This window comes from Cololabis saira, chromosome 19 (assembly GCF_033807715.1).
Source record: "Cololabis saira isolate AMF1-May2022 chromosome 19, fColSai1.1, whole genome shotgun sequence".
NCBI classification, from domain to species: domain Eukaryota; kingdom Metazoa; phylum Chordata; class Actinopteri; order Beloniformes; family Belonidae; genus Cololabis; species Cololabis saira.
Window position 1 is genome coordinate 14,216,092 of NC_084605.1, and position 21,999 is coordinate 14,238,090.

Genomic DNA, 21,999 nt, shown 5'->3' on the forward strand with positions numbered 1-21,999 from the left:
AGGAAGGAAGGAAGGAAGGAAGGAAGGAAGGAAGGAAGGAAGGAAGGAAGGAAGGAAGGAAGGAAGGAAGGAAGGAAGGAAGGAAGGAAGGAAGGAAGGAAGGAAGGAAGGAAGGAAGGAAGGAAGGAAGGAAGGAAGGAAGGAAGGAAGGAAGGAAGGAAGGAAGGAAGGAAGGAAGGAAGGAAGGAAGGAAGGAAGGAAGGAAGGAAATGAGCCTGAAAGAAAGAAATGAGCCAGAAAGAAGGATAAATTCCCGTTGATGACGTTTTTGTGTAACAAACATGGCGGATCTGAGAGCGAGATAGATTTATAGTTAAAAAGGTGGAGTTGAATTGGTATTTTTTTTATCGTTATTTTTATCGTTATCGGGATAAATGCCAGAAATGATCGTGATACATTTTTTAGTCCATACCGCCCATCCCTACTTGCCACTATCGGCAAGACCTTTGTTTTTTGCTGCATTTGTGTACTAAAATATCCTGTCTGTCTGTCATTAGATGGATCAAGACTACAGGGTTAGCAAGTTCCTGAGTCTACTGGAGGATGAAGGAGGGTAAGTGTTTAACACTCGCATCTTCTCCTGCCGGTAATGGGAAAGCGAGTCCCTTGTATACGTTTTAATGCCCGTCTTGTCTTTTTTCCCCGCAGACTTGGCTCTAATAAGTTTGCAGCGATCTAAACTAAGTGGAGCCACATAGTGAAGACCATGGTAAGACTATATAGTCTACAGTAATGGCACTTTTCCACTAGCACCTACTCATCTCATCTCATCTCAGCTCGACTCGACCTGGTCTCTTTTCCATAACAATTCAGCACCTGGAGCAGAAGTAGGAGGTTGGAGCGAAGCTGCTGTGACATATTTTATTGTTTGATCTAAACGAAGAAGACAACAACACTAAAGATGTAGAACCTGGAGGAGATGATAGATGTGCTGCTGGGTCTGTGGCTTGTGTTCCATATCAAGATAAAACATGAGAGTGAGAGAAGCTTCAAGCGGCGACGCTTTTTTTTTTTTGTTTGTTTTTCTCGGCGCTGCTGAAAAGTCAGCTGGTAAACGCGAGCAGCTATGAAGTGACAGACTCCTGGTAGATCTGGTCGTTCCTTATCGCCCGTCTAGATCCATTTTTAATTCTCTCCTCAGCCACCAGGTTTATGAACATCTGCACCTCAGAGTTGGATCACCAAACTACGACGGAGTATTAGGGCCAAACTAAGAAAAAAAATAAGGAAATTACGAAAATAAAATCATAATAATATGAGAATAAAGTCGTAAAATTACGAGAATAAAGTCGTAATATTTTGAGAATAAAGTCGTAATATAACGAGAATAAAGTCGTAATATTTTGAGAATAAAGTCGTAATATTTTGAGAATAAAGTCGTAATATTACGAGAATAAAGTCGTAATATTTTGAGAATAAAGTCGTAATATTTTGAGAATAAAGTCGTAATATTACGAGAATAAAGTCGTAATATTAAATATATTATAAATATATAAGTATAACTTCACAAGATACTCAATATTCAACATTTTAACACACTCTTGCTGTTAGAGTTCTCATAAATTAACACTTTTTTCTTGTAATATTACGACTTTATTCTCATAAATTACCACTTTATTCTTGTAATATTACGACTTTATTCTCATAAATTACGACTTTATTCTCGTAATGTTACGGCTTTATTCTCGTAATATTACGACTTTATTCTCATAAAATTACGACTTTATTCTATTACGACTTTATTCTCATTATATTATGACTTTATTCTCATAATATTACGACTTTATTCTATTACGACTTTATTCTCATTATATAATGACTTTATTCTCGTAATTTCCATTTTTTTTGTCTTAGTTTGGCTCTAATACTCCGTCGTACAAAACTGCCATTGCTGGTCAAATAAAATGAACAAGAAGCCGTCAGAGTCTCTCTTTCGCTGATTTCCGCCTCCTGACTCAGACGTCTGACTCCCAACCCCCCGACCAATCGGTGGCCTGTAGTGTGATGATGTCAGATACAGCCGACTCAGCCGCTTAGAACCTCGACAGAGTAGTTACAGAAATGTATCTACTCGGCACGTTAGGCCCCTAGTGGGAAAGTGCCAAACCACGTGGAGGAGAGCCGGGCCGGGTTGAGTAGGTGCTAGTGGAAAAGTGCCATTAGCTTCCCAGACCACCATCACACTGTTCTTGAGCAACTGGCGAAAGGCAGTTGGATGTAGTAACACCATCTCGTCATTACCGGCGTATACGAGCATGAACGTCTGCAGCCACGTTCACACATGGGCACACAAAGCAGCTGAGCGTTTCACAGATTGGATTTTTATATACGTGACTGGACTGTAAACCTTTCCTGCCGCTGCAGCGTTAGTTAGGTGTTAGAAGTTAGGTGGGAGGAGAGGTGATTAGATCCTGCATTCATCCATCTTTGGTGTGGTATTGAAATCATTGTCTGAGTATTTTTGATCTTGAGCTTATTTTCAAGCACTATTTTTGGGTTAAGAAATGTTTAATGTTGATGGTATGGCCTCATGATGGTAGCATATTTACACCTTTTTTTTGCTTTTGACGATGAATATACAGCTGTATTTATTTTTTGGTGCAAATATGTTGAAAGATGTTGTTTGCACGTCAGCCATCAGTGCTCTTCGTGCGCGTTATGTTCTCATTAGTGATGCATTTAAATGTTAATGTTCACGCTGCAACCAAGTTTCTATCCAAACAATCTGCAGTTATTCTTCAATTCTCCAACTTACAGAGCTGAAGCAAGTGTTGGTCCTTGTTAAACTTTGTGGTTCATTTGCAAACTAAGACTTCAAGTTTTCCATTTTTGTCTCTTTTTTTATTTTTTTATCCACCATTGCCTTTACCTTATAAATGTAGGAAGGTGCTTGAGCTTTGTCAGAGGAGAACTTCTCAAACTAGCATCCGAACTTGTTCATCAAGGCCATGAAGTTTCAGAAAGTTAGGGGGTTACTTGCTGAGTGTCGAGTGCTGGCTGTGCAGGGAAATGAAAAAAACAAGTTTCCAGCTTGCTGCCGGAGCCTGGTCTCTCGTCGCAGCCTCAGTGTTTTTATGGTATAGTTAGTGCATAGCAGATCTAAAAATAGCTGGACTAGACAGGTGCTCTCGTGTGGCGACATGTCTCTTCCGCTTGTCTCATTTCACTTTTATTCGTCTCTCTTCACTCAGTTGCTCAGGAGCAGAAGTGTGAACGAGGCTGGCGGGAGGAAACAAACGAGAGGAAGTTTCAATCTCTGTCTGCATCCTTCCCTCCCACCCCGAAGCCCCGAGTGCCGTTACCAGCTCTCCGCTGATCAATCATGAAAGTCAGGACAGAAGCTGCATGCACAAACACTAACACTGTTGGTTTATACAGCTACTTGTATGAACAGATGTGTAGTCTGATTATTCCATGATACGACATTATGTAAATGTTCTGCACTTGCCTTTTTATTTCATGAATAAATAAATTAATTGTATTGTAATAAAAAAAAAGACCTCTGTAGCGTGTAAACATGTGAACCACCCTCGTACCACCAGGCTGCTCCCTCAGTACATCCTTTGGACTTTGAGGGTGGAGCTCTGGAGCATCTCACAGACGCCTAGACACATGGAAAGAGCGTGAAGAGCAAATACAAGCTGGAGATGCAGCAGTGGCTGAGAATTCAACTGAGTCTGATCACCTGCCAATCAGCTGCATCCCTAGTTCCAGTCCATCTGTCCACGCCTGCGTCCATCTGACCATTATCTCCACCTGCGCCCATCCCAGCTGTACTTGGACATGTTTTTGAGGGTTCCCGAGCAGCTGGAGCCGAGTTCCACCCTCACTGACACGCAGCTCCACGTTGGCAGGTTTGTATGGCGGTAGAATCGTTGCCATGCCAACAGCGTCATGTGTCACTGGTGTTCATGTTTCATGACTAAAAGGGAAGCTAATGCCGTGTTGGGTACTGTATACAAGAGTTTGGGCTATAAAATAAAAATGTTTTCAGATACCTGTCAATTTCAAATATTGTTTGTGTTTTTTTCTCCCTTTTATAGTCTTCTATATTATTCTATTAAAGATGTTTTTAAAAAAAAGACCAGGGGCCGGATTCACCTATATATTCTTAAGAACAATCTTAAGAAATGTCTTAAGATCTAAAATTAAGAAGTTCATAAGAAAGTTCTTAAGTGCAATTCCTCATTATTTTCTTAAGAACCGTCTTAAGAAATGTCATTTCTTACGAATTTCTTATTTTTCTACTTAAGAACTTCTTAAAATACGCGCCAACAAACAACATTTATACAGGTAGTTTAACCGTCAGACACTCACTAAACATGGAGAAGGAGAAAAAGAGATGTAGGAACTTTTCAAGGTTATGGTGGATGAGATTAATGTGAGAAAAAAAATACTATTGGGGAAAATGAATAATAATTAACTACCACGCTAACTAACATGCTAACAAACAGTTAACAGGCTCTTTGTGTAATTAATTACAAAGTATATCCTCAAACTATGACCTAATAGTCTAAACTTGTCTAAAATGTGTTGAAAAAGGTGATATTAGAGGCTTATTATTATTACCTTTTCACAGAAGACATTTTAAGACAGGTCAAGGTTGTCTTAAAGTTAAGAAAAAAGTCAAGAACAAATTTGAGAACTTTTATTTCAAGAATACCATTTATTCTTAAGTTTTTTCTTAAGAAGAAAGTTGAGAAAATACTTAAGAACTTTTTAGGAGAATATAACTTCTTTTCTTTTTTCTTCTTAAGACTGAACTTAAGAAAAAAAATACACTTAAGAAGATTTTTTTTCTTAAGAATGTTTTGTGAATCCGGCCCCAGAACTCTGCTGAAGTAGTTTATCGTCTGTTCTTGTCATGTTTGTAACTTCTTAAAATCACGTGAAGTTTCTTATGATTATGATCGGGGGCTGTATAATCACCTTTCAATTCAGAATAGCTGTAAGTTTAAGCATTCGTGGTTAACCTCCGGAGCCGCTGAAATCAGACCTCTCACATGCCAGACGGAGCTGATCAATAACATCTGAAGATCAGGTGATCACCTCCCAGCTTCCATCAGCTCGCTGCTGAGGCTGCTGGGAGCAACCCATCAGTTGACGGTGTGGTGATGGAGTTCAGCAGTGTATACAGGTGGGAGGTGTCTACGGTCCTCCTTTCTCTAGATGTGTGTCTCATATCACTAGAACTAAGATTATGGGCCACATAACTCCAGTTCTGAGGTCTTTACAGCGGCTCCCTCGACCTCAGAGGACAGACTTTTTTTTATTTTTATTATTTATAATTTTTATCTTTCAAAATGAAGACAAAAAAAAAGGTTAACAACACCACATTTCACATAGAAAAAAGAAAAACATTACAATGACAAAAAAAAAAGACAAGGGAGCGGGGGAAGGGTTGGTACAGATAAACTTTAGAGATGGTGGTGCCTCTAGCGTCAGTTCAGGTCCAGCTCTAAAAGAAAAATAAGTACAGAGGACAGACTTGAAAATAATCACTGAATGGTTCAGGACCAAAATACATCAGAGACGTGTTGTTGCCATAGCAACCATCCAGACCTCTCAGGTCTTCTGGTTCAGGTCTGCTCTGTGTCCCCAGAATCAGAACCAAACATGGAGAAGCAGCATTCAGCTTCTATGTTCCACAGATCTGGAAAAAACTTCCAGGAAACAAGTTTTTTCTTTTTTTTCCAGTTTTCAGCAGGAACGCTGAAACCCTCAGTTCCTTTAAATCAAGATTAAATCTCATTTGTTTATAGCTACTTTTGACTGAATTATTGAAAACATCTGAATTAAAATTTACACAATGTTAATTTAAGTAATAAACTGTTAAGTCTTGCATTTCTTTATTCTGCCTTTGTACTGTAACGCATCTTTTTTCTCATTTTTCCATCATGTAAACTAAAGCATCTTCAGTATACTTGTTGCTGCAATGTGCTACACAAATACACTTGTCTTGTCTGTGTGTGTGTGTGTGTGTATATATATATATATATATATATATATATATATATATATATATATATATATATATATATATATATATATAGATGGATAGATAATCAATAGACTGTTAGATAGATCTAGCTATATAGAGAGAGGTGGAAATGTAGAATTGTGTAGATGTAGATACTGATATAGATATAGACATAAATACATATGGATGTAGATAGATATGTGTGTGTGTGTATATATACTGTATATGTTTATGTATTTATTTATAGAGAGAGAGGGAGAGACGCTGTGGAAAGGAGAATCCTGGGACGTGGGGGGTGATACTGTAAACTACTTTTATACTGGGAACAGTAGCACAATCTGCTTCCCTGTGTGCTTTAATCCTTCCCTTTGCATGCTAATTGTACTCATCGTTGCCCCTCCCCCCCGCCGATCTTTTTTCAATTAAGCAAATGCTGTTTTGCATGCAGTCCAGCCTACTTTTCTACGTGTATTTTATTGACCAGTTGATTTGCTTTCAGAAGTGTGGGATTCCCTCGTTGCCCGTCACATTATGAGCATAACACGATTCAAGCTGCGCACTCTGAACAGCACATTAATCTGGATCTGAGCTGCTGACAGTCATGTCTACACGGTCTGCCAGCACACACAGATCTGAAGATGAGCAGTTTTCTTCCCCTCTGGTGCCGATACAATGTAATGTTGGTAAGTAGGACTGTTGACCGCAGCAGCACGAGTAGCCTCTGTAGCCTGAATGTCCCTGTAACTGTAATTAGCATAGTTTAATCTTATTAAAGGTAGGGTAAGCGAGTACATTCAGTAGAACCGACCGCTAGATGCCCATCTTGTGAATAGCTTGTCTTCACACACAGCCCTAACCCTAACCCTGGAGTCGGGGAAGCCTGCACCCCAAACCATGGCGAGCATCGCTCCTGCCAATCACCATGAGGAGGAGGGTTCACCAATGTGCCCATGGGATTGGTCATGATGGCATGTCTTTTCATAGCAGTTGGTTTTCTGTGTTTTTGTTGTTTTTCTTTCCCAAATCAGCAGATGTGGTGCCACCCAGACCTGCTTACCCTGCCTTTAGGGTTTGCTGGCGTAGATGACTAGGTAGCTGATGAGGAGCAAATTCAGCGACAGATTTGTTCTCCCCCGTCAGAGCACAGAGAGATTTGGACAGTCATTTATTCCAGCTGCACTCCGACTCTACAACCAGGCCCTGCAGGCACGGGGAGACCTGGAGCTGGAGTTGATAGGCTAACTGACTTGGGGCCCGATTTACTAAAGGTTTGCGTGTGTTAAAACGTGTGCAAACTTGACATCACCCGCAAACCAAAGTGCCAGCTGATCTACTAACAGCGTGCAAAGAGGACTGCGTCTCTCAAATGCGCAAAATAGCACACGCTGTTCATTTAGTACTTTTGCCCTGATGAATAATCAATATGGGGCGTACCCGCCAGAAAGCGCTAAATACTGGGAGGGGAAAATGCAAATATGTCCATTTACCACGCGCAATGAGATTTACCAAGCCTGAAAGTTTTTGCGTGGATTGTGATTGCGTCTGTATTTAATACGTTCGAAAGGAAGGTGCTAATCTCCAAATGCAAAAGGAGAAATATTTTATTTGAATGTTAAATCGAGTATTATTCAGCAAAAAGTTGCCACAGGAGGCACATTCATTTTCTTATTTGTGATAATAAATAAATCACGTGTTTTCATGGAGAAAAAAGTGTTTCTCATTGTGCACCTATACTTGTTCTGCAGTCTTCATACCCCGGTGTTGTGCCGTATTCAGCACCCCTGCCGTGAAAAGCACCCCCTTGTCTGACAAAAATGATATTCTCATTCCGTGTTCTGTTCATGTTCTGTTGTCCATGTTCTGTTTAGCGTCCAGTTTTGTGTTAATGATTCATGTTTAAATGCGCTCATGGATTCCACAATAGTCATACTTTCCCACAATCACAGTCACAGATAACAAAAATCGGGTAAATGGTTATTGATGTCATTAATTAATAGCCTGCTTACTGTGTTGTCTTCCATAATATTTGTAAATATATATAATATAAACTCCTAAGTATGTGTTTGTGTGAGTGTGTATGAGGGGGTGCTTTTCACGGCAGGGGTGCTGAATACGGCACAACAATTTGCCTCTTCCACTAATATCTCTAACTCCAACTCGTCAAATTTCATTTTGCGCTTGCGACTATATCCTGCTTTCCATCCAGACTCTCCATGGCGCAAAGTTTGCGCCGCAAACCGTAAGACGCGCAACACCTCATTTAAATACTGCTGTTTGCACCTGTTATCAATTGCGCACGCAATCTTAGTTGATCACCCGCAAAACACACAACAACAGCACGTGCAAACTTTTTCAGTGCACACGCAATTTAGTACTCTTTATTTAGGATCTTAGTAAATCGGGCCCTTGGACTTTTACCTGCACATGTTGCACTTTGGCAAACAACTACCAGCACTTGGTGTTTGTTGGACCAGCAGGGTGTTTATATTGTTGCATTGTCGGCTCTGTTTTTCTGTTTGTCTTCCTCTTTTTGAATGTCATGAGCTGTTTGGCAACTGATTTTCCCCAGAAGGGACAATAAAGGCAGCAACCAAGAAACGGGACACAAGTTTTGTTCTTCAAATATATAATCTTAGTTCAGTCATACAGATATATACATTGTATAATAAATAATATTTATAAAAACATAACATTTACGATTATAAAATAAAAAGGGAATTATTCGCTTTAAAACATTTGTACAAAACTTTGGATATAGCAGGAAAAGCGAGGGGTGTTTGGGGGGTGTTGGGCACGGAGAGGCCCCCCAGGTAGGGGGGTGGGGGGGTTGAACAGGAGATGACAGGCAAGCTAAGCTATGTCACACAGAGAGGACAGCCTACACTACAGGGTAGCTCATGTTTCTGTTGTTGAATATAATTAATAGGAAGCCGGCGGGACTGTCGGGACATGTTGAGTGGAAACATCTCGGCTTGTTCCGTAACTCTGAGGAGCCACCTTGCTTTCCTATCCCTCCATCCATCTGTCCGCCCGTCCTTCTGTGCGTCATCCCCGGCTGTCCAGCACACACACAAACGTCCACATCTTGCATACGAAACCCCCAGAAGTCCTCAGCTTTGTCCCAACGCGTCATGGACCTGGAAGTGTTTCCCCTCGGCCCACCCAGGACACCTCCCTCCCTCCTGCTCACAGTGACACGCTCCAGAGAGACTAACCCGTGAAGATCTGGACTAAACTGCCGTGTTTTCCCCCAGGATTTCCAAAACAGTGAGGCGGGCATGCTTTGGGGGTGTACTGACAGGAATACCGGTCCGTAAATCAGGCTTCAGTTGAGGGAAAACATGAAGGAATGAAGGAGGGACGTCACAGCCAATCAGAACATCTCCAGCCTGTTGTTTCCACGTGTCATCACATGTCCCCCTTTTTTTTTCTTTTAGCGGAGTTAAAAGATGTATTTTTAGACACAAGTCTTCAAAAACGAACCTGATGAACGCGTGTAGCACTTTGCTGGGAAGATCAAGATTCATATTAAACATGCTAAAGCTTGACTGAAGTATGATCTGGTCGTAGAGCTGAACTTTCCTGCAAGTGGCTTTCACATCGTTGCTTTGCAAAAATCGTGAGCAATTTTACATGTCGATGGAGCCCAGGAGAAAGAAGGAGATGAAGAGGAATTTGCTCACAAAAACAGCGCAGAGACTTTCACCGCCTGGAGTTAACTGAATAGTGCATACATATACATGTGTCGAGCTGTTAACTAGTGAAGGAGCATGCCCCCTCCTGCATACCTGCAGTCCCAGCCCAGTGGTAATAATTCAGATATGTGGGGCTATAAAAATCACTGTGGAGCATTTATCTTCCAGGCTTCCACGTGATTGGTGCAGCCAGCAGCGAGGAGCCACGCCGAGGATTGGATCAGCTCAGTAGTTCACCAGAGACAGGACTCTGGCATCGCCAGCGCCGGCCCGATGTTTGAAGTTCAGTTCAGTAGTTACAAAGTGATGGTTTCCTGGGGCTGTTGGCGCATTCAGTATCACCTAAGAGGTTGGTTTAGTTCAAACAAAACAAAACAAAGCCAGAGTGGCTGAAGAAACGAGCCGTTAGTTAGAACATACTTTTTTTTTTTTTATCTAGTAGCAACGAGTCTCTTTTACTGCATTAATCTCACAGGAAAAAGTGTTACTATGCATGCCACAAACATCATGTTGGCATGGAGGGGGGAAATAAATAAAGACATGAGGAAAGGGGGGGCGTGGGGAGGAGCTGGGAGATAGTGGTACGCCTTGAGCTTTTCCCGACGAGAGTGGACTCGGGTCAGATCTGGGGTGGTGGGTGTGTGGCAGGCGGATTGTAGTGCAGGTTTGTACAGTTTAGGTGTTGGAGTCTGTGTGTGTGTGTGTGTGTGTGTGTGGCTACATTTACATGCAGTCAATAACCCTTTTCTAACCGGAATATTAGCAATAACCTGGTTGCGCACGGCCATGTAAACACCAATAACCCCTTTGAATAACCGGAATTTGCTCATATTCCGGTTTTTAAAAACCCGAATATGACCCCTGGGTTACTCCTTTTCTAACCCGAATATTTGGTCATGTATATGTTACGGTTAATGTAGAAAAACAGCTATTTTGCAAAATAGCCGGCTAATGTGCAAAATAACCGGCAGGGCGGCTAATGTAGAAAAACAGCAGTAGCCGGTTAATGCTGTGGATGTGTCAGACCCAACACTTTTTCGGGGAGTGTAACGTTAGGCTTCTTCAATAGCCATAAATAGCCTTGTCAACAACAAGCATGTGCAGCATATGGGCTTCTTCCATTGGCCCAAATTCAGAGCGCACTCCATTGCGCTTTGCCACCTCGGTGGCGCTCTGTTCTGGGGTGCCAATGACGTGATCTGTAGTTTGCATTATTCGTTTTGGAATACTCAATTGAGGAATATACTGCATGGGATTTGGACTCAGAATAATTGCTATAATTGCCACGGCATGCCACGGTCAGCTCGAGACAATTGTCTCGAGCTGATCGAGCTGACAATTGTCTCGAGCTGACCGGAGCATCGAGACTGGAGAGATGATTAAAAATGTGATGTCCGCGCACCATGAGCTTAAAAATGTATGTACTTTGCAAAATAGCTGTTTTTCTACATTAGCCGCCCTGACGTTTATTTTGCATATTAGCCGGCTATTTTACACATTCACCGTTTGGTCGGCTATTTTATATATTCCCCGCCCTGCCGGTTATTTTGCAAAATAGCCGTTTTTCTACATTAACTGTAACATATACGCCTAACGGGATATCCCCATCAAAAAGAACAGGAATTTGTTTTCTGCGCATGTTCTTTTCGTAAGGAATCTTGGTCTTTTGAGTCCAGGAAGCGACATATGGAAATTCTCACGCCAGTCGGCGTCGGTGAACTCCGTCATTGCTACCCGTTCCCACCAGTCCTGACTGCACCTTTACCTAAAGTGTCCGAGGTGCTTAGGTGGAAACGGGTAGCATTTGCATTTGCCATTTCTTCACGTTCTCGCCTTCCATTAATGAAGCAGTACCAGCACCAAAGCGCAAAAGAAGGCAACTTCTACTGGGCTGTTCATTATCCGCCGCGCTGCTGTTATTGTTGTCGTTTTGGATTTGGATACAGGAAGAAGAAGCGGAAATGACGGGAATTGCGTCATGACAACTCCGTGCGTCGCTGGTTTGATCCAGATATCCCAAATGATTACAATCACCATTTATACAGGGGGAACCCTGTTTGCTCACGCATGTAAACAGATTATTCCCAATGTTTCAGTAACCGGAATATTGACCTTAACCCGACATTTGACTGCATGTAAACGTAGTTAATGTATACGTGTTGGTCAGTGGGTTATCGGGGGAGGGTGCAGAGTGTGTGCAAATATGGGGAAGAAGGGGCATCGTGCAGGAGTTTGGGACGTGGGGTGGAAGGTCCAGCAGTCAGTTCCAGGACTCTTATTTGCACGTGTGCACGTCGTAGACGCGCACACACTCCTGACAGCTGACGTAGCAGCACCAGTGGAAGATGCAGTGGCACTTCTCCTTGCGCTTCTCAGTCCGGGTGTTGTGGCCGCGGCCGCAGCACAGCAGGTCGCAGCCCTCGATGCCGTGCGACGACACGTTGCAGACGCGGTCGCGCGTCCCGAACGAGCCCGTCTCCGGGTTGGGCTCGCAGAAGTTGGGCGAGCCCTCGTAGTAGACCAGGTCGCGCTCGGTGGGGTGCTTGAAGAAGGCGTACTTGACCCGCAGGGTCTCCACCCAGCCCCGCGACTCGCGGTGCTTCTCCACCACCATCTCCGAGGCGCTGTCGTACTTGTCCTTCAGGTAGTCCCCCAGCATGCGGAAGTCGGGCTGCGCCCACCAGCACGTCTTCACCTCGCAGCTCCCCGAGAGGCCGTGGCATTTGCAGCGTAGGTGCATGTGGTCCAGGATGGTCTGAGAGATAACACAAGACATCAGACTCAGTCAGACCACAATCAAAGCGTATATGTGCTCAAATACTTCCTCACTATCCTCAAATATAAGCTAACGCTCCAGGGTTTGGGATGAAACGAAGTTTAGCAACAGAGAGTCCAAATAGCGGGGCAGCACGGTGGCTTGGTAGTTAGCATTGTTGCCTCACAGCAAGAAGGTTCCCGGTTCGACTCCCCGGCCCAGCGGGGGTCTTTCTGTGTGGAGTTTGCATGTTCTCCCCATGCTTGCGTGGGTTCCCTCCGGGTACTCCGGCTTCCTCCCACAGTCCAAAAACATTTATACTCAGGGCTGCACATAATTATTTTGGTCTGGTGCTCAGAGGAGCCCCTGGATATGTGACTTGGGCCTCCAAAAACGCGGTGACCCGTCTCGCCGGATCGATAAAAGAGGGATGCAGGAATAAGTTATAGGCAAAACGATATTTATTCACTTATAAAGATGAATGGCTCAATATGGTCCTTTACAAAGTTAATTTATTTCAATAATTCAACTAGAATATGGTGTAAAAGTTAATCTATTTCAATAATTCAACTAGAATATGGTGTAAAAGTTAATTTATTTCAATAATTCAACTAGAATATGGTGTAAAAGTTAATCTATTTCAATAATTCAACTTAAAAGGTGAAACTAATATATTACCTAGTCTTATTACATGCAAAGCAAGATATGTTAAACCTTTATTTGTTATAATTTTGATGATGGGATTGTTTATTGATTTCATAAAATATTCTCTAATTTATTTTTTATTTGGGGTTTTCATAAACTGTGAGCCATAATCAGAGAGCGTCTTGCTGGCGCAGGTAACTGCTGCACGCAGTGACGGACACCGGCTGATTTATGGTTCCGCGTTGCACCAACGCAGAGCTTACGGGGTAGGATACGCGGGAGCGCGAACGTACGGTGCGCGTCGCCGCGTAACATCATGCAGCCACTTCTCTTTGTAGTTGGTGGTGGTGGAACGCCAAAATAATTACTTAATGGCGCTTGCTTCTTGGACATTTTGACGAGACGTGTCAGGGTTTGTTCAGTAAAGCTGCTCCTTACCTCTCTCCCTGCGCAACCCACCGCAGCAACGGACGCGCTGTGATTGGCCAGCCCAGTACCAACTTTGAGTGGCAGTTCTGGGGAAAAGCTCTCCCAATAGATTTTTTAACATTAGTATTCTGGTCTGGCCACAACCAATAATATGAGCCCCAGCTGTTGGTACGCAAAAGCGCTTTGCAGCACAAGATTGACAGCGCACTGGGGATTTTGACGGCGCATGCGCTCTGGCGGCCCACTTATGTGCAGCCCTGTTTATACTAGGTTAATTGATGATTCTAAATTGCCCGTACGTGTGAATGTGTCTGGTTGTGTGTGTATACGTTAGGGATGGGCGGTATTGACTAAAAAATGTATCACGATAATTTCTGGCATTTATCCCAATAACGATAAAAATGACGATAAAAAAATACCAGTTTAACTCCACCTTTTTAACTATAAATCTATCACCACATTCAGTCTTTGGAGCCCCCAAAACACTGCTCTAAAAGTATACTAAATACTACTAAACTACACCAACGTATCAACGGGAATTTATCCTTCCTTCTTTCTTTCTTTCTTTCTTTCTTTCTTTCTTTCTTTCTTTCTTTCTTTCTTTCTTTCTTTCTTTCTTTCTTTCTTTCTTTCTTTCTTTCTTTCTTTCTTTCTTTCTTTCTTTCTTTCTTTCTGGCTCATTTCTTTCTTTCTTTCTTTCTGGCTCATTTCTTTCTTTCTTTCTTTCTTTCTTTCTTTCTTTCTTTCTTTCTTTCTTTCTTTCTTTCTTTCTTTCTTTCTTTCCTTCCTTCCTTCTGGCTCATTTCTTTCTTTCTTTTTTCTTTCTTACAGGTTCATTTCTTTCTTTCTTTCTTTCTTTCTTTCTTTCTTTCTTTCATTCTGGCTCATTTCTTCCTTCCTTCCGTCATCAATGGGAATTTATCGTTTTTACCGTGAGATGACAAATTCTTACAGTGGGGAATTTTTTTGACGGTTTATCGTGAACGGTAAAATATCGCCCATTCCTAGTATACGTGGCCCTGTGATGGACTGGTGACCTGTCCAGGGTGAACCCCTCCCTCTCGCCTGTAAATTAGCTGGAATAAGCTGCAGCAGACACCGTGACCCTGCAAAGGATATAGCGGGTATAGATAATGGATGGATGGATGGATGGATGGATGGATGGATGGATGGATGGAGTCCAAATAGCATCCAAATGTGAACCCAGAGCCCATCCTCCAACTACAGGGGCCTTGAGATACATGAAAGGCTAGTCGTGGAGCCGCTGCTTGGCTTGTCCCCTCTGGGCCTCTGTAGTAAAACAGTAGAACGTATTCAACCCATATTATTCTCGTTTGCAGCGGATGAGCTACGAGAGTACCTTTGCATGCTCTTATGTTGATAATCGAAACAACAAAACAATATTTAAGACCTACGAGTCTGCTCTGACTGTTCAAATGATTCTTTGTAGGAGGCGGTCCAAACTTACGACGGAGTATTAGGGCCAAACAAAAAAACAAAAAAAGGAAATTACGAGAATAAAGTCATAATGTAACGATAATAAAGTCGTAAAATTACGAGAATAAAGTCATAATATTACGAGAATAAAGTCGTAATATATTATAAATATATAAATATAACTTCACAAGATGCTCAATATTCCTCATTTTAACACAGGGAGAAGAAGCTCTTCCTGTTAGAGTTCTCATAAATTATATTCTCATAATTTTACGACTTTATTCTCGTAATATTACGACTTTATTCTCATAATATTACGACTTTATTCTATTACGACTTTATTCTCGCAACATTACGACTTTATTCTCGTAATTTTACGACTTTATTCTCATTATATTATGACTTTATTCTCGTAATTTCCAATGTTTTTTGTCTTAGTTTGGCCCTAATACTCCGTCGTACAAACTAACTGCCAAACACTCTGCAAATGTGTTTCATGGTGAAGTAAAGCAAGACTATAAACAATTCTTCTTCCCAACCCATCACACACTGGCGCTCGGCCAAGAAACCCCTCTGCGTCACTAATACACACGCTTTTTGCCTTTTATCACCTTGTTCCAATACACAAAGAGTGAAAAGAAACCTTACACTGCAAGGTTGTGTTCTTAGACAGCAATGTCCATTACAGGCATCCAAAGATGATTTTCAGGCCTGTCCCAAGCACACAGAGATTTCTTCGGATTCTCCAAATCTTTTGATTACATTACTGCTACTATTACATTACATTAATACTGTTGATGAAAAGATACTCTAAATGATATTTCCTGAGACTGTAGATGCAGCTTCTGACAGACCAGTAAATTAGAAAGACTCGTTAAGATGCTCTTTTTAATACCCAGTCATGTGACTGACCTGTTGCCAGGTAACCGAATTAGTTGAATGTGGCTCCTCTTTCTTTGTTGCTTTTCGTACCTCTTACTTTTCCAGCATTGTTTTGGCCACATCCCAACTTTTTTCAGAAACGTCGTTTTCATCAAATTAAAAATGAGCTAATTTTCTTTCACGAAATAACTTATTTTGTGAGATCTGCGAATCATTGCATTGGGTTTCATGTGTAATCCTGGCCGCATCGCAGCCGCCTGGGAACTGGGGCTTGTAAGTGTTTCCCTGTGAATTCCAGGACCATCAAGGCAGATCTTTGGGTCGACTAATGCTTTACAACGTGTTTGGACTGTAATTTGTGGGTTGTAACTCAGTCGGAGCTTTCAGAGCCATCACTGAATAAGATCTGGGGAAGTTTTACGGTTAAAAAAATAAAATAAATTAAAAAAAGACACAGTGAAACGGACTAACAAAACCACTAAAGACCTTCGGAGCCGGCCAAGAAAAACAATAGAGCGCAGGCTTGCGAGCTCTCCGAGTGTCATGCGGCCGTGACGCACAGATGCTGCGAGCTGAACCTCTGGAGGCCCCGGCTCGCCACCTGACTGCTCCCTCAGGTCACGTTTCACCTTTAGCGTTTTCATTTTGTCCTGCTGCGGCTCAACAGCTATATTTAGCAGCCCAATTTTCCCAGCTGGGGCAGAAAGCAGGTGGCTCTGCACTTGTGGGCGAAGCGGGGGAAGAGAAGGGGTGGATGAGTGACATCACAATGTGAGCTTGTCATGCCAACACGACGTCCCCGGGCCTCCGGGCTGAATAATGGAGCGTGAGAGGGCCAGGTGGAGAGGACTGCTGACAGTACCGCCGTTCAGGTCGCTCCTGTGCTGCTGTCTCGGCCCGCTCCTGTGGGCTCACATCAAAGGCCCGGCTTGTTGCAGTGTGGTCCTTTCATTTGCCCCTCAGCGAGCAGACCAGGACCTCTCTTTCTTTTCTTTTTTTCTTTTCTCTCTCTCCCAGCAGCGACAGCAGCCGGTGATGTTTTAAGTCTCGTGCTGATTTCCCTCTTTTCCTCCTCAGCTCACTTGGGTTATTTGACTGTCGGGGGAATTTTTTCCTTTGGGATGCAGAGCATGAAAGGCAAGGTGTGGTGTGGGGTGTTGTTTAGATGAGCAATTAAGCAGTCATTCAAAGTCAAGAGCTCATTTTCAGGTGGAAACTCAGAAATGTGCGGACAAGTCGAATACCAAATATATGCCCATCCCACAGACATTTAGTCATCCCAAACTGTAATATTTCCAGGATGAATATGCTGATATTTTGCAACAGTCAGCTCATCGTTAATCGTTCGTGGCATTTATTTTTTATGAGAAAAAAAGAGAAGTACTGCATATCGTCATTTTGGATGGATTTAAAAAAAAGATAAAAAATAAAACTGAAAAGGTTATTTTATGCTTTAAATGAAAAGAATGATTTGGAGACTGATCAGGATCATTGACGACATGTCAGCGGGGCGGAGCCCCGATGTTGACGGGTTCAACGGGTTCGGACCGTGGCCTAATAAAGCTTTTAAGAACAACTTTTCTCCGACTTGTTTTACTGCGTTCTAACATATTTCAAGCCTGTCCACTTCAGCCTTACTGCTGCACCTCAAATCGGGTTTTTACTTTTCATTTTCTTACCTGTAAACTTTGAGTTTCAGACATATCTTTCCAAAAAGAAAAGAAATAATTTGATCCGACTAGAAACAGGATGAGACGCACGTTTTTTCTTCAGGGCCAGTTGTAAAGATTTTCAAAACATTGTATTATTTCTAAACCAGGACTTCCTACGCGCTGCGAGTAAACGGACTGCGTTTACGTCTCATCCGTATGCACATGTGCAGCCTTCTCTCGGCCCACAAGGGCCTTTCTGTCCAACCTGTCGAGGGGTTTTGCTTCCGCGATGTAGGATTCCACAACTTCTGGGAGGTTGGTGTTTAAGCTGATGTCAGATCATACGTTAAGACGCTTGAACATTAATGATTCAGTGCAAAGTTCAGTTGTGAACATGTTTAGGACACTGGTGGCGTTTTACTGAAAGCAGAGATAACAGTATGTGCACTCACGCCAAGGAAACACCCTCTTAAGTCTCAGGTTATAACAGCCAGACAATTAAAAAGAAAAGTGAGTACTGGAGGAAAATTGAAGTACGGTAATGCAAAAATGCAGAATCAGCAGGGGAAAACGGAGTAGAAGTGATGGCATCAGCGTGGAAAAACTGAGGCTAGCCTTTTGTTATGATGTTGCTTAATTAAGCTCCTCCCACAGCATTTCAATCAGGTCGAGATCTGGACTGTGATTCTAGTTCGCCCATCCGTTGTGATCACTGTCCAGTTGCGTGACCGATGTTCAGCCTAGCTTTCCCTGCCGGAGCTCGATGACTAAAGGGTGCTCAGGTCCCGCAGCAGCTAAATCAGCCCAAGTTAGGACTCGTCCATATTCTCATTTTTGGGTTTCAGCAAACTAGAGGACGTATTTTAGGGTCAAACAAGTCTTCCGGTTTGCTCAGGTGCAACTTTCCCCACCTCTAAGCTGTGCTGCCATGGATGCAGTAGAAACAAAAGGCTGTCTTATGACGAGCTAGCCGAGCAAGATATACTTGTCCAGTCCTTTATCTAACGGTGGTGTTTGAAGCATTAGCATCATTTTTGTCAGTATGCTCTTCATGACTGCAGCTAGGGTTGCCACCCGTCCCGTAAAATACGGAATTGTCCTTTATTTAAAAAAAAAATTGTTGCGTCCTGTATTGAACTAATACGGGACGCGATTTGTACCGTATTTTCATTAACTTTTACACCATATTCTAGTTGAATTATTGAAATAAGTTAACTTTTACACCCTATTCTAGTTGAATTATTGAAATAAATTAACTTTTACACCATATTCTAGTTGAATTATTGAAATAAATTAACTTTTACACCATATTCTAGTTGAATTATTGAAATAAGTTAACTTTTACACCATATTCTAGTTGAATTATTGAAATAAGTTAACTTTTACACCATATTCTAGTTGAATTATTGAAATAAGTTAACTTTTACACCATATTCTAGTTGAATTATTGAAATAAATTAACTTTTACACCATATTCTAGTTGAATTATTGAAATAAATTAACTTTTACACCATATTCTAGTTGAATTATTGAAATAAGTTAACTTTTACACCATATTCTAGTTGAATTATTGAAATAAGTTAACTTTTACACCATATTCTAGTTGAATTATTGAAATAAATTAACTTTTACACCATATTCTTCACCTGTAGGCTATATTACATCTGGGCTGATATGGACATACGTAGCATAGGAGGCTATTTCAGTTGCTAGTATGGCTGGCTGTCTGTACAGTCATGCAAGTTCAATGCTATTAAAGCACTTTAAACTTTAAATCAAAGCATTTTGTTTTTTCATATAAAATAAACACATTTTTATTCAGTTTAGAAGTTTAGGGGCTTTTTTTTGGCTCCTGCGCTGCTGAAATCAGGGCGTCCCTTATTTCTATTTCTGAAAGGTGGCAACCCTAACTGCAGCAGCAGTTTGCAGAACCTGCTCACCGTGCGTCCAGCCTCGTTGTTGTGCCGGTTCATCGCTGAGCGAGCGTCTGGGCGGTTCTCTCTGGCGTCGGCGAACTCCCTGGACACCAGGACCCCGAACTCTGCGTCCTCGCTGCAGCCCCCCCACTTCCAGCCCTCGCCCGGAGGCCCTTTGTGGTGGGAGTCGCAGCCGCACATGGTGGACGTGCCTTCGGCGCAGGAACGCGTCACCGCGAACGCCACGCCGGCAGAGGCGATGGCGTGGACGAACGCCGACTCTCTGGTTGCTGAAAGAGGCAGACAGAAGGACGGGGAGAGGAAAGGGGAGTGTGTTAAACAGGGAAGAGGTGATCTTTGCTGCTGCCACCTTCCACACAGACGTACCTCCAGGAATAACCTGTTAACGCACCAGTTCAGTTCCCAGAGCACAGTAGCAACACCACAACATACTTCCCAACTTTAGTTTACAGTATTAACCACATGATCAGCGTCAGCCACGACGAGGAATCGCCACGGTGACATCAGCCTATTGAGGCGGTGTCAGGTGGGCCGAGCGCTCAGTGGGATCTCAGTGACCTCCTGTCATCCCTGAGGTGTGCTGCTTTGCATCTGGATAGTGTTTCAGGAATGTTGTGCCCCCCCGACACACACACACACACACACACACACACACACACACACACACACACACACACACACACACACACACATCCCTGTCCAGTGCCCGAGGCCCTCTGGTGAAACCTAGCAATGTGTCGGCCCGTTCCTTTCTTCCACTCGGGGATGGAGTTACTCCTCGTTTTAAGGCAACAGCTTATTATGTAACCAGACACCATTGTTTCACAATCACAGCACACTTACTGTGGCTCATAGACACACACACACACACACACACACACACACACACACACACACACACACACACACACACACACACACACACACACACACACACACACACACACACACACACACACACTAGGGCTGTTCGATTAATTGATTTTAAATCGTAATCGTGATTATGTAATTAGAACGATGTTAAAACGTGAAAATCGTAAAATCGATTTTTCACTTAGACCGGCTCGTGTTCCTTGCAAAAAACTTGCAAATGTGAATAGCAAATGTAATGACTGACATTACACACCTCTACCTCCTTCATGGGTTGCATTATTATTTAGCATGCAAAGACCCAGTTTAGTTTAATTAGAAAATGTCTTGTTTTATTTAATTGGAAATATAACTTACTGTATGTTTGCAAGTGCTGATTTGCTGATTTTTTTTTCAGAGATAAAACTTTATATTTTATTATATTTTTTAAAACTTTTTTTCAACTTATTTTACAGAGTTTTGCACTTTATTCATTCATTTTTGGTTTAATAAGAGCAAAGTTTGCACTTAAAGCCCAATGGGGCAAATGTTCAATAAAAAAACAGCATATTTGAAATCATTTCTTTGCCTTTTGTCAATTCACAAAATAATCGTAATCGTAATCGAAAATCGGATTTTGAGAGAAAAAAATCGAGATTTTATTTTTGGGCAAAATTGAACAGCCCTAACACACACACACACACACACACACTAGTTTGGGGGTGCATCTATCCTAGAGCAGACTTCTCCACAGCTTCGAGAGGCCTGAATGGTTCATGTGCACCACTGTGTGACTGGGCTTTAAAAGTTTGTGTGAACATGACCTGAGATCTAATCCTCGCCTTCACTGGCTACCGAGGCCGTGAATTCCTCCGTGATCCCACTGCCAGAAGCCCATCGGACCACGTTACGGGCCGCAGACAGATTTCACTCATGTTCAGTTGGAGGTTGGACATGTTTTCACATCCTCGGTGGCTCTGCAAGCACTATTTATGCTCTACATGTAATGTTTTACACTTCTTCAGCTACAGTTTAGAAAAAAACAATAACAAATGAATGAAAATAAGGTAATCCCCCTTCTGTAGAACCAGAGCCCACAGGTGGAGCTGAGGAGGGGGAGGGTTTCACCAGTCAGCCACCTTGGCAGCCAGCAGATCTCAGGAGGCATGTGAGAGGCGAGTGCCTCCTTAAACAGACCTGCAGGCGAGATGAAGTCATTGGATCAAAGCAAGTGGATGAGTGGGCGCGAGCGTGAGAGGCTGCTCACGTCGACGGGCTGAGCCCGCTCCCAGAGATCACCACATGTGTGGAATAAAGCTTTGTGTGTGTGGCCCCGTGCAGGGTGCACCTCTGCTGTTCACCTGGAGGGAGACCTCTAGGGTTGTCACCCGTCCCGTAAAATACGGAATTGTCCTTTATTTGAGAAAAAAATGTTGCGTCCCGTATTGAACTAATACGGGACACGATTTGTCCCGTATTTTCCTTAACTTTTACACCATATTCTAGTTGAATTATTGAAATACATTTACTTTTACACCATATTCTAGTTGAATTATTGAAATAAATTAACTTTTACACCATATTCTAGTTGAATTATTGAAATAAATTAACTTTTACACCATATTCTAGTTGAATTATTGAAATAAATTAACTTTTACACCATATTCTAGTTGAATTATTGAAATAAATTAACTTTTACACCATATTCTTCACCTGTAGGCTATATTACATCTGGGCT

General features: G+C 42.3%; 2 protein-coding genes across 4 annotated transcripts in view; one reads left to right on the forward strand and one right to left on the reverse strand.

The window, feature by feature from the left end:
- LOC133418802 (vesicle-fusing ATPase-like) overlaps nucleotides 1-4,012 on the forward strand; it is a 47,200-nt gene extending 43,188 nt beyond the window's left edge. For all 3 annotated transcript variants that reach the window (XM_061707647.1, XM_061707648.1, XM_061707649.1), the window contains 3 exons: nucleotides 498-553; nucleotides 649-709; nucleotides 3,192-4,012. In XM_061707647.1, the coding sequence (XP_061563631.1) occupies nucleotides 498-553; nucleotides 649-679 (87 nt within the window). In that variant the 3' untranslated portion in view covers nucleotides 680-709; nucleotides 3,192-4,012. The remainder of the gene's footprint in view (nucleotides 1-497; nucleotides 554-648; nucleotides 710-3,191) is intronic.
- Nucleotides 4,013-11,604: 7,592 nt separating this feature from the next.
- The window catches only part of wnt3 (wingless-type MMTV integration site family, member 3), a 36,257-nt gene continuing 25,862 nt past the window's right edge, over nucleotides 11,605-21,999 (reverse strand). Inside the window, exons 3-4 of the mRNA XM_061707640.1 lie at nucleotides 19,416-19,681; nucleotides 11,605-12,430 (exon numbers count right to left, since the gene is read on the reverse strand). Of these exons, the coding sequence (XP_061563624.1) occupies nucleotides 11,951-12,430; nucleotides 19,416-19,681 (746 nt within the window). The 3' untranslated portion in view covers nucleotides 11,605-11,950. The remainder of the gene's footprint in view (nucleotides 12,431-19,415; nucleotides 19,682-21,999) is intronic.